This window comes from Punica granatum, chromosome 2 (genome assembly GCF_007655135.1).
Source record: "Punica granatum isolate Tunisia-2019 chromosome 2, ASM765513v2, whole genome shotgun sequence".
Taxonomy (NCBI): domain Eukaryota; kingdom Viridiplantae; phylum Streptophyta; class Magnoliopsida; order Myrtales; family Lythraceae; genus Punica; species Punica granatum.
Genome location: NC_045128.1, coordinates 26,267,905 through 26,282,056, shown reverse-complemented (window position 1 = coordinate 26,282,056; position 14,152 = coordinate 26,267,905). Strand labels below are relative to the sequence as shown.

The window sequence follows — 14,152 nt, the reverse complement described above, 5'->3', positions numbered from 1 at the left end:
ATGCAAGAGGACAATACAATCTATTAGGCCACCTACATGGGTTTTGTGACTGAAATGACTCGTCCCATAATCTTGTACGGCGTTTATGTGGCTGTAGAGACTAATCGTGCAGAGCCAAGAAACCCCTCATCATAATAATAATAAAAAAAAACTCAAAGCATATAAAACTTAATTAGCTTGCAAACATAGCGCTCCGAAGGACAACAAGCTAATCCAAGTTCATTTTCAAGAACCCATTGTTTTAGTGATTCCAAGCCATTAGCTGTAGGCCCTTCACCACCCCTTATTATAGAGTGATTGTACGGTGCAATCAACAAAAATGGTTATGTTGCACCGTATAATTAAATAAATTATTAAAAATTTAAGTAAAAATTAGGTATTTTACTAAAAGTTGAGTAAATTTTCTTAAATTTGTGCAAATAATTTATAAATTGGTGTATATTACTTATAAATTTGTGTACTTTATATTCATTATTAGTAATTTACTAAAAATTTAAGTAATAAACTACCGATTGATATAATTTATTTATTTTTTCAGCGTGAACCCTGATATTCGGGAGTTCAATTGGGTCCCAACTAATCCAATCAAACCAGGTCAGCCCACTAAGAGATAAAACTTTCTCAGCGTGAATTTTCTGTATTTATAAGGACTCGAACTAATATTTTATTTAAGCGGAACAAGGTAGAACTACTTGACCAACCCAACCCATGTTGGTTATTATTTACTTTGATTGTACAGCAACCAATTGCATCATAGACTTTCCCTTTATTATATAGAAGAAAAGAAATGGAATCAATACGAGGTTGCTTACGTCCATATTATATAGGCTTAGGAATTAATTTTCTGAGTATGCTGAGTCCGGTGTGTATCAATAACCTGTTTGGACTGGTCCCACTGACGGTTAGCCCAATTCAAAATTGTAAGATTTCCTTTACGTACGTTGAACATGAATTATTATGTCCAATAAAGTTGGTGGAAAACTAATTAAGTCTAACTAACAGCATAAGACAAAAAGTGGGATTACAGAAGAACATGAAAACTCGGGCTCAATTAAATAATTTGTAAGTCTGATGTTGTAACCATCAGCTGCCACAAATTCTTGTTCATTATTTGTTTATCTATCAGTATGCACGATGGAAAAATTAAACAATACACTTTTTTTCCAATACGAGGGAGGCCATGGAAAAAAAAAAAAAGGAAAGATATGAGGGAGACACATATGCTAATTTTTTCTTGGCCAAAACCATAGGCCTTGTATGTATAAGCAAATAGGAAGCTAAATAATGGAAGGGGTACACTCTTTAATGACTCTTCTGATGTACTGTACCATCAAATTTCATTTCATAAATCTTATTAAAATAGTGTTAATGGTCTAATACAACCCACAAATTGTACTGCAGATATAATATTGAATCACACACTATATATAATATATATATATATATATATATATATATATACCTATATGTGATTTATTTCCCTTGTCTCTCCTTATTGCACCCCAAATTTATATGGATTTTCTTTTGAGAAGGATCTTGGAAACGAAATCGTTAATGTTGTTATCTGAAGTCCCCTCTTCACTCACAGCTTCCACAGCCAAGTCCTTCCACTTTGTAGCATTCACAGCCATCACCTTCCCTCTCTCGCTCTCCATCACTTCCCTTACGCAATGCTCAATCTCCTCCCTCTTCACGATCCCGTCTTCTCCAACCCTAACCCTAACTCCGACCACCCATACGTCCTCCACCAACTTTGCATCTGTGGGTTGGTCGGTCCACTGCGGCATCGCCACCATTGGGATCCCCATGCTCAGTGCCTCAATTGTCGAGTTCCACCCGCAGTGACTGAAGAAGCACCCTATCCGGTCACTTGACAAAACTTCCAGCTGGTGGCTCCACTGCACCAACAATGCTCGCTCTGCTGTGATCGCTAGCTTGAATTTCTCAGAGATCTAAGATAAGTCATGAGATTAAAATGAGTGAGGCGATCATATCATTGTGTGCTATTGTTCTCTCTCAGCAGAAATATATCTAAGGATAGAGATCCATTAAAAGAGAATGAACCATTAAAATGATGTGCATCTCCTTTGATGCTCGCTAAAGCCAAACTTATATGTTTATGATGATGAATGGTCGCTTTTGATTTAATGAAATTTAAGTTCAGTATCCTCCATATGCTCATTCTAATGTACTTTGTTATTCCAAAATCTTGTCTAGACATGTAACATGTATGCATGGATAATATTGTATCATTAACGTGGTTGATGTTAACATTCCCGCATGAATGAATCCACATAATTTCAATGATAATCAGCATATAAGCAAAGATATGTAGAAAACCTTGGAGTTCTCGGAAGCCCTAACAACCCAGAGGAAGGGGTGGCCACTGTCGTGGAGACCCCACGCAAGCTCCTCCGTCTGTTCAGTGCTGAGTGTCGCCATGCTACCAAAGGACACAAAGACGACGGACCTTGGAGAGTGAGTCTCAAGCCATGAGGTGATATTTGATGAGTCGAGATCAAATAGGTCGAGCCCGTAATTGCTGTCATTTTCCACCCGTTTGTCCAAGTAAATTGATGGGATTGTGGGTCCAACCGTCATCAATGGGTACACTTTCGACATCGTATCCACCACCTAAGGTCCATAACCACGCATTATACAGTTGATCTTATTGAGTAAGACAGGAATCCATTAAAGGAAACTAAGTACATAAGCTAGCATGAAACTCAACTGAGGGCAACCCGTTGATGTCTTTTCCTATCTTTTTTTTTTAATTACAATAAATATCACCAACAAACTGTAATTAGTTGATTTTTGAGAAGCGTCAACCCCATAAAAGTGAGAATATAACACACTTATTGAAAGGGAGAGTAATATTAAATTTTCTAATTCCTAAAATTACGAAAGTAATGTTTCCACAAATTTGTTCTCCAAAAAGAAAAAAAATTACACACAATATCCATTTTATTTCAATGAATGTCTGGTTAGTCATACATATTAAGTGCATTTGTTGAAAGAAGAGACAATCCATCCCTTGATTTGTGAGCTTTTCCGTACACTTTTATTTACCAAAAAAAGAATTAAACCCAGTCACCGAAAAAAATTCGACCCAGCATTCGCTTTTTTCTTTTTCTTCTTCTTTTTAATGTCTACTTTGCCATACATATTTCTACTGCGCAACATCCTTGCACGTTTGATAAAACTGTTTCCAATGTTTCTAAAAGATAAATCCCAAATTTCTTATATGGTGTGTAGCCAATAAATCGTTCAACAATTTGTGCAAATAAAGGAGAATTGCAATTAAAAAAAAGCGATAATTCCTGTCTCCATTTGAAACATATGTCAAATTAATTTAGAAAGAGAATATAGTGATAGACACTCTCACCTAAAATTAAAAAAATTCATGTTCAATTCTCACTAATGAGACTTTACATGCCTTTTTATTTCCTAATCTTCTATTCCTTTTCCTGGCCCATGATCAATATCCTTACAAAAAAAAATCATATGTTTGTTTTTTCGTCACAAAGAATCATATAATTTGCAGCATATATTAAATAGATTAACTGTCATTATGTTTCATATAAATTTAGGTCATACATATGTCGTCATAATGACAAGAAAATCCAATATATACGTATATAATTTAAACATCATTCATTACTGCTATCATATGTTGGATGTACTCCATTCAAAGGCTATTCTCTCTCCCTCTTTTTTTATTCTAGGTGAAAATGGCTGGTCTTTCATGGCTTTGTTAACAAAATAAGAAAACGTCCGGAAGCAAATGAAAGTGACTGAATTGAAATATGACCAGAAATAGTAACGTGTGACTCAATTTTTACTCCATGCCAATAAATCGATCCAACAAACTTCTGATGACATGTATTTCTTAAACAAATTGTTAATTGTTTCAAAATCTTATTAGATTAAATGAAAGATGGTTCATACTAGGAAGAGCTTGACATGTGTCCATTCTTTTCTTTCGATCCTTCCACTTTTTCTTGGAAAATTTTCCCGTAATCTTGCACGATACGTTCATTCATATCCTTTTCATCTTTATTATTTATTGGATCATACTCTTGAAGTTGTTTTATCTATGCTTTCAATGTATATCGTCCTAATTATATTGCTACGTACTAAAAAATGTGACATCAAGCGATAACGTAATTTTTGTTTAGTAGATAAATCCAACTTATGTTAAATTAAGATATATAATTTTTTAACCTATAAAAAAAGATATATAATTTTTTCTTTGTTGTATTATGATATATTAACACGCTAATGTTTATGCAGTAATTTCATGTTCATAAAATACAATATGAACATCCCTCCTTAATTCTAGCAGTTCTACCAGCATGTGGTTCTGTCTAACATGCCCAAGATTGTGTAAAGTTATGAAAATCAAATGAAATGTAATAAAAGTGAAACATATAGTTATATATTGTGTAAATTAGATTAGTAAAAATTTTCAAGCATGTATATATCACACAGTTTGATTAATAAACTGATACTTTTAAAACTATTAGGAAATCCTATTATATATATATTAATTTACAAATCAAACTGTGATTAAAAAAAAAAGCCACAACAGCCATAGGATTAGGCCACTGCGGACGGCCTCTGATGACCAGGTCACTGGTGGCTTGGTTTTGGCATCAAACTTCCCGGCCACCAGAGATAATGTTCAAACCCCAAAAAGAAGAAGAGCTACATATAATGATTTATTACTAATATAAGGTAAATCCTCTTTTTTACTCGCTAGAGTAATATCTGGACTCAAACTTATTGCAAAAATTCAATAATCAACTTCCCTAAGATCCGAGTTATATCTTAATAATAATAATAATAATAATAATAATAATAAAAGTGATCCTCAAGTTTCTTACAACTATTGACAACTATTAACCCCTATAATTCCGAAAATAACTACCCAGAATCACAATAGCTACCAATGATCGCTGTGAATGGTCACTCAAAAAACATTAAATTAAGAAAAGATCAAACTCCCAAATTTTGGTGAAAATGGTACATGGCCCGAAGAAAAATCGGACGTAGGAAGTGTAGGCCTGTACAAAACTACAAAAAGAAGGAAAAAAATAAAAAAAAGAAAAACATTCATCTAACATCTAACCATTAACATTTTACATCTAACCATTAACATTTATCTTTTGGAAAATTCTATAGTATATTGACACGATGCACTCAAGTAATTTACTAAAAATCTAAATAAAATTCACAAAATTCTTGCAATTTACTAATACTAATGCAAGTAAAAACTCATTAAGATCCATATGATTTAGTTCAAATGTAATTGAGTTACTAAGAATTAGGATCTGTATTATACAATAGGTTCCAAATATTATGCACACTCCATTGGGCATGAAGTAGAGGCCAAATTTATCCTGTTAAGAGGTTGGCTTTGCTCACCTCAGCTTCCAACTTGTAGAAAGTATTAATGAGAACCCAATCAGCCTTATCCACATTCAAGAACTGATGCAGCATCATCTCGAAGTATTCTGGGTCTGATCCCGCCACATAAATGAAGGATGGCATGTCCCTTAACTCGAGTGAGGGCAATCCCGGAATCGAAACAAGCAAAGTTGGTATTGGGAGCTTCAAGATCCCATGATGAACAAGGCAGTATATGTAGTCCACAGTGCAAGATTGAGAGAAAAAGACTGCTCCCAGGAGACCGAACTTCCTGGCCACATTGAGGGCCCACGGTAGGAAGGAGTCATAGACAATGCAATCAACCGGGTGGTCGGTTTCTTTGTACTTGAGGATGAGGTTGGAGAGGGTTTCTGAACCAGATGATTCGAGTTGGGAGAGGTAGGATTTGATGCTCTCAGCTTGGCGGCCCTCATCGCGTCCATCGGAGATGGTATCGAGGTGGATGGAGGCAGATGGATGGCGGTTAATGGAGGTGGATGAGACGAACTTGGTGATGGCAAGGGTGGCCCTGAGGCCTTTGGAGGCTAAGCGCTTGGAGAATTGGAGCATGGGATTGATGTGGCCTTGTCTGGGATAAGGAACCAACACGACATGGCCTTTGTATGGTCTTCCCTTTTCAATCTCCAAACCCATCTCTCCCTCTGTTCTCTCAACCGATCAGTTTTACTCTATCTTTGATGCTCAGGTCGGCCTTAATATATTGTGTGTGTGTGTGTGTGTGTGTGTGTATATATATATATATATATACATATCTGTGCTGGTTGCAAGCAAGCCAGAGGGAGTTCTCAGAGTGTACGTAGTTGAGTACTTGTGTATATATATTAACTATTTTATAAGTGAATTTGTTGATTACTGTCACAAGTAATTAATATATGAATCAATCACTGATTGCCATTTCATTAGTAAAAATAAAATTCAAGAAAAGGGCATTGTGGGGTGGCATTCCCCTTTGCCTAGCAACCAAGAAGTTTAAGATTTGATTATCACCAGTGAGAATACTTGTACTCGTTTATTTAGATCTTTATTTTCATGTATTGGGCATATGAACCTCCTTTTGCTGAGGGAAGTAATCTTAACGGCTTTAACTGCTCAATTTCACAAAATTATGAGAGCAATGCCTCGAACAACTTGATCGATACTATAGTTTTTCTCTCAATACTACAATCTATACTATCGAACTTTTTTCTTCTTCTTTCCCTTTCATTCCATTCTCCCGTACTAAATTCATATGTATATGAGTAAGAGAAATTCACAGAATTAAAATTATAAATCCCCAGCAATCACCCTTCAACGACGCTTCATATGCCTGAACATTTATTAGTCATGAGCATATATTTTCTAAAAATATTTTTAAAATTTTCGACAGAATTTTTTATTGTACAAATAAATCATTAGTTTGTCAAAAATATAGAGAAATTTTTAGAAAAATTTAAAGTTTTTGCAGTCGCTATATTAATAGTTTTTTGGGTAAAAAGCTATATTAATATTAAGTATTACGAAATACAAAAAGCTCGCTCTTGAAAGTAAAAGCTATATTAATATTAAATATTACGAAATACAAAAAGCTCGTTCTTGAAAGTAAAAGCTATATATATGTGTGTGTGAAAACTATCTTGAGAGTTAATTAATGCAGCCTAGTTATTGTAACAATAATAAAGTACTTAGTAATTAATCAAAGCATAAAAATAAAGTGTATAAAAAAAGCATAAAAGTAAAGCACTTCATAATTAATAAATACATTTAGTAATACATAATAAAATAATTGTCTTTGGGTGAATTATGTAAAAAAACAGAGTATGGAACATGTCAACACATTTGATTGCTTTTGAGACTTCATGAGTATGATAATACATATTTAATTTCATAATTATAATCTATATAAATATTATAAGATAAGATAATTAATATTATGTAAATAATATATCCAAAAGAAACAAAATAATATGTTGACAAAATAAGCAAAAAATTAATATTCATAAAGTTTTCTCATAGATGAAGTACGGGGAAACAAAGGAAAACCAAATATAAATCGAATAGCTGGTAAATTTATCGAGACATTTGATAGATCCCATTCAAATTTCAAGATAGTGCGAAAAAATCCATGATTTCATTTGTATAAAATGAAATTACAAAAAATAAGTTAATTCCAAATAAATATAAAAATTTGTGGTTTTGTATTCTTTTAAAAGAATGATACATATAAAACTTAACAAAATCTCTCATGAAAAAAAAAATATTTTATAAATCTAATTCAATAATTTTGGGCGAAAAGGAAAAGAATTAGATGTAAGTATTCCTTTTAAGTTTTTTCCTTAATATTTTTGGAGAAAAATCAAATTACTTATGGTAGGATAAATAAAAGATTAAATCTCTTGGCAAAATATCAAAATATTAAATCATTTCACTTTTGTCTAGTGAAATGCCACTGATTTCAAAACTCAATATTTTCTTTTGTATGTAATATGTAAGTGTGTGAGAATATACCAGTGCAACAGACAAGTATTAAACTAGTCTATATCTATATTATTCTCCATATACTATATAAGTAAAATTGACTGTTGTTGTAATAAATAGTCCAACATTAATGAAACAACATTATTAAATTAATTGTTTAAAAAGATAACCTATTAACTTAATTTCTATTATAAGATTAAAATCATTATAGTATAAAAATTTACGAATATGTAAAAATAAAATTTATTTGACCACATTATTATAATAATTAACTTACTCTAATTTTTAACAAAAAATATTGAAGATTGCTATTTAAAAATTACAATTGCTAATTGAAAATATTTTTAATAAGAAGATAATTACATAAATGTGCTAAAACAAACATATACAATACAAAATAATATAAACACCACAAAAAAATTTAATTGATCATATATAGAATTTTTAAAACAGTTGTGGTCCTACAAAAGAAAAATTTATAACATATCGTTATGAACATGATCTCATAAATAAAATAAAAATAAAACTTAAAAATAAAGATGATAAAACACTATCTTAGAAAGAGGACAAAATAAATTTTTATTGCAATTACTAAACTTAATTAGTGTAAGTGAAAAATCTATATTAATAATTAACTTTCATATTATTATTATTATGGAAATTTACCAAAAATGGCCCATGATTTACTCGTTTTGTCAAATCTATCATATGTTTTTTTTGTCAAATCTATTCCATGGTTTACTTTTTGCATCAAATCTATCACGGCGTTATCTTTTCCGTCGACATCTAACTTCCGTGCTGGCGTGGCGCCCACGTGGCAAGTGTAGCCCACTATCTCTCCACGTGCCACGTCAGCACGACCGTTAAATGTTGATAGAAAAGATAACGCCGGGATAGATTTGATGCAAAAAGTAAACCATAGGATAAATTTGACAAAAAAAAACATATGATAGATTTGATAAAACGGGTAAACCATGGGTTATTTTAGATAAAAACTCCTTATTATTATTATAAAAGCTTATTTGACCACATTATTGTAATAATTAAATTTAATCTAATTTTAATAAAAAAATTGAAGATTACTTTTTAAAAGTTACAAATTGGTATTAAAAATATTTTTAATAACAAGATTGATGTTTCAAAATGTAACAATTAAGATGCATAAAAATTGGAACCCGTGCAATGCATGGGTAGAAAAAGAGTAGTATGTGGGAAAATTAACTTGAATTCAATAAATGCAATTAAATGCAGCTATATCTCTTAATACATACAATTAAAAAGAAATTAAAAACAAAGAGTAATAATTAAAAATATTTAATAAGAAAAATATTTTCAACAATTAATAGGAAAGGGATTTCATTAAATCAGTGCGTAGCACGAACATCAATATATAATATATGAAAGCCGAATCGCGGCATGTGGACATTCATTTGAAAACCCTTAACTCCTGGTAAATTATCATCACTTTCTCGAATCAATCTATTTAATAAACATCAGCTCTATGTTGAGTTGACCTTTCAACTTCAATTCAATTAATTTTACGATTTTTTGCATCATATTCGACATATTTTGATTATTCATACATATTATTTATATGTAATAATATATATAATTATCTATCCATAAAATTAAAAAATTTCTTGATATTTTGAAAGGACTCCTTGATATAAGTGATATTTTTTTTCAAATTTAATGTACCAAATACCCTATAAATACAAAATGAGAATTCTTCTTTCTACATCATCTTTATTACACGACGATTTTTCCTATGCTCTAGATTCCTCATTTTCTATTACACCAATGTAAATTATAAATTTATAATATATTTTTCTATAACAAGGAGAATTTGAGTTTCACCTGATTAATTCTTACAACTACACAATGAATTCTTAGAAAATGTATGAGATAAGTCCTCTAGCTACAATTACCAACCCTTGGGTTAACATTATAGGATTATTGACTCTCTATACATATGATCTTTACATATAATCATATGGCTTGATTACATATTTATTTGCCATCATGATAGTTAGTTCTTTCACAATTTGTACTATTTATTATGTTTCCTTGATAAAAATATATGATTTTTATGATATAGTTTCTTTTTTATATATCTGTATCTATTTGTACATCATATATGTTAAATATTCAACAAAAAAATTTACCGCCCAACACGGGACTATCACCTAGTTTATCTAATATCTATCTATGTATAAGTAAAAATTACTTGAGTAGCAATAAATGCTACTCAATAAATATCCTTGAATTAATGCAATTGTTAAATAGAAAAAATATTTTTTAATTTCGAAAGTTAAAATTCTAACTAAATATATTTCAGACGTGTAAAGTTGACTAACTTTTGCAATAAACACTACCTATAAATGTAACAATTATATTTAATTTTTTAAACAATAAATAATTTAATAAGTAAATATTAAAATAGATATAAAATATATTTTATTCGAATATAATTACTTAATTATATGTATAAATTATCAAAAGGACACTAATATTATAAATTTACTAGCACATTAAAAAAATAAAATTTATCATGTGAAAATAAGAAATTTTTATTGCAATATTTCAAAAACTGTGCAAAATAAAATTTATATATATCTAAACATGGCCATTTCAATATATATTTGTATTATATTGAAAATATTCAACCTGTGTTGAATAAAATATTTAGTTACCTGTACATAGGACTTCCAAAAAAAATTAACACAAGATTCTAATTCTACGAATGAGGATCACATAAAAGGTAAAAATTTAATTAATAAAAGCAAGGATTTGACAATATATTATTTGTAAAAAAATATTTACAAAATCAAATTTGTATCTTTACACTTCATATTTGTAGTGAATCTGAATAATCTTAATGATTAAATAAATATACAATTCAATTAAATGGAAGAATTAGTGGAAAACTTGCATTAAATTATTTAAAATTAGTGTAATATATTAGGTTTTTAATTCAAAAAATTTAGTTATAGTTCAATTTTTTTGTTATACTTAAAATGTAAATTTGTTTTTAATAATCACAAATAATTCAATTGAAACAAACTCGTGCAACACAAGCAGGTCAAAACATTAGTACTATATATTATATAGTGAAATAAACTTGAGTGCAATAAATCTAATTAAATAAAGCTAAGTTCCTTAATTATTATAAGTAAAATAAAATTAAAACAACAAAAGGATAGATAAAATATTTAACAGGATCTAATAAATATCAATTGATACCCAATATTAGTAACGGTTATAATCAAATATTCACAAATGAATTTTCAAATTAAAATTGGAATGAATATGAAAAGGAAAAATCACCAAGAAGAATGACGGTAAAATATACTTAAAAACTAGTTATTTCGCACGTGCAACTTGCACATAGTTAAGATGATATACCCATGAGCCTAGCATCCCGCAAGAAATGACCCTAGGAGCCTCTGGTTCCTAACCGACGATGAATCCCATGCAATAAACCCCATTTCCTCTATAAACATTTACGTTTTATTTTAACATGTAGTTTACAGAATTCATATATGCAAAGCATGTACATGTTGTGACATGCATAATTGGGTATTTGGCAATAATAATCATGTGGTATCAGGAGGTTGAGATATATACATAAAATATAGACACATGAAATTGAGGATACCAACAATCACGAGAGGAGTACATGACTTATTCTATCGTGTAAAAAAGGCGAATATGACCGTGAAGAAATAAATCCCAAATTTCATTTATTATTAATATATAAAAATGCTGCAATTTTGGCATGCGTTATGTCGACTAATTTAAATAGATTTACAATCTTTTCATAATAAAAGCTAAAATTAGCTACAAATTATAGTGGTAAAAAAAGCAGCTCTTTCTATTCAATTTCTCTATGGGGAAAAGATTAAAAAAATCCGTTTATTAACTTTATTGGCAATGGATAATAATAAAAGGGCTTCTTTTTTTTTTTGGAATAAGACATATCACAAAGATGCATAATTGAAAATTTTGAAAAAAGAAAAGAAAAAAGGACACACAATGGTAAATATGTCAAATTGGGTCCTTAACAGAAGCACGTAACAACTCTTCCTTTTATGTTTACTATTTACACAACCTGAACATTATTATTGTGTAATCCAAAAAATTTTCTCCATTCGTCTTTTGCTTTGTTTATGATCCGAAAAATCATCAAAATAGTTGCATATTAGATAGTTCTGAAAAACACAAACTTTACAAGTTATGGGTCGTTATGGCGAGGTGGGTTAAGGAGGATTATTATAAAAACTTATATGACAACTCTCCATAATTCGCCCTCCATAACCACTCATAATCTGCAATCCCGATAATAATAATGGAGACCTCAGATTCTTCTAAATAATTATAGAGACTTCAATTCCTTCTAATAATCTAAAGTAAACACAATTGCTTCTGGAAATCACTACTAAAATATTGATCACTTCCTTTATAATGACTTCCAATCCATGAGCTTCTAATATCCTGTATATTTTCTCCCACTACCTGAAAACCTCAATATCATGAGCTAATAATATTTAGTACTTTAAAAATTTAGTTGCGAGAAACTAATAAACACAACAATTACCGAGGAAAAATATCCAAAGGTTGGTAATACGAGGAATTAATTTATTTTGTTTTGGACAATTTCATTTCTTTATATATACGTACATATATATATAGATCAATATCCAAACCGATATGAAATTTCAGGTACAAGGATGCCACGAAATATAACACTAATCTGAAACAAAATTGCACTTCAAACAAATATTACCAGCAACACCTCTCTAAACTGACTTTCCAGACCCCAAACAGCACCTAAGGAGAATGAATCCAGCTTTCAACCAAATTTGAGCACATAAAATTTCAATAAAATTGGGAGCAAAGCCTTTAAACTTCCAAAGCCCAAACTCACTCTCCAAACTTGAGTACACAATTGAGTCTCTCCTCAAATCGGATGATAGAGAATAACCAAAATCCTCTAGAGCAAAACTCAATAAAATTGGGTTTGCAGAATTCGTTGCTTTTGTATTGAAAATTTTACGAAATGACAACATGTAACAAAAAAATTGCAAAATTGAGAGAATCAACTTCGAAAATACAAAATAGATGACTTTGAAAGACTCAAAATTCATGAAAATATTTTATTTCTTAATGCTATATGTGTTTTTCATTTCTTTCTAGATATTGCTAATCATAGTAACGTATACAAATTTGAAAATATGATAATCTTATGATTATTCTTTTATTTGATGTTATTCATTAATCTATTTTAATAAGGTAAAATCAGTGAAAGATTTCAAGTTATTATAAGCAATTAGTTACTGTTATGGACCTCAAAAATCCGTACATAGTAGATCACGAGCTATCCATTTCCTTCTCGTTGATGACGAATTCACCTTCCACGAACCACATACACTTGCATAGGGGGAGACCATGGGTGGTGTCTCAATCTCCCTCTCCAGCGCTCAAGTCAACAAGAGCCTTGTATGAGAGTCTATGTGCGTAACCGGAAAAATAATAACACATACCTGGATTTTTTTAACAAACTAAGGATATATTGGGTTAGTTCACCGAAAAAGATATATTGACTTATCTATTTGAGAAATATTCGATATACCATGCATATCTTATAAATTGATAATTCAGGGAAGTGTATCCAATATACTTCTTTCCTAAGCATTATTTACCTTTAGGCTATACACACCGTGCAGTGTAGCGCTTAAGTCACCTAGGCTTGCGATGGACTTCTTGGGGCCCAATCCATAACAAGTTCAAAATTTGAAACATACCCGTGCAACGCATAAGATATATAAATATAGTCCATATATTATATAAGTAAAATTGACTCCTCTTATTATAAATTATTCATCATTAATGAAACTTATTAAATTAATTTTAAAAAGATAAAACTATTAACCTTAATTCTATTATAAGATTAAAATCATCATAATATAGAAATTTATGATTATAAAAAAAATTATATATTTGAAAATAAATATGTCAAATAATTCTATATTTAAAAAATCTATAATCTAGTTCCTATATATATATATAGATAGAGTAAACCTATCTAATATGCAAGCGGTTAAATAAATATACAATTGCACACTAATTGGAAGATGTTAGTTGTATTTATTGAAACATTCAAAATTAGTCTAATTTTATCAATTGATTATTTTATAAAACTTGAAATTAATCATTTAAAATATTTTATTCTGCTACAAATGAGCCA

General features: G+C 30.2%; 1 protein-coding gene across 1 annotated transcript; it reads right to left on the bottom strand.

The window, feature by feature from the left end:
• Positions 1-1,277: 1,277 nt before the first annotated feature.
• Positions 1,278-6,137, bottom strand: LOC116195120 (UDP-glycosyltransferase 74F2-like). The gene is made up of 3 exons (XM_031524095.1): positions 5,428-6,137; positions 2,341-2,634; positions 1,278-1,952 (listed from the first exon to the last, which is right to left on the bottom strand). The coding sequence occupies exons 1-3, from the start codon at positions 6,082-6,084 to the stop codon at positions 1,509-1,511; spliced, it is 1,395 nt and encodes a 464-aa protein (XP_031379955.1). The 5' UTR covers positions 6,085-6,137; the 3' UTR covers positions 1,278-1,508.
• Positions 6,138-14,152: the final 8,015 nt, after the last annotated feature.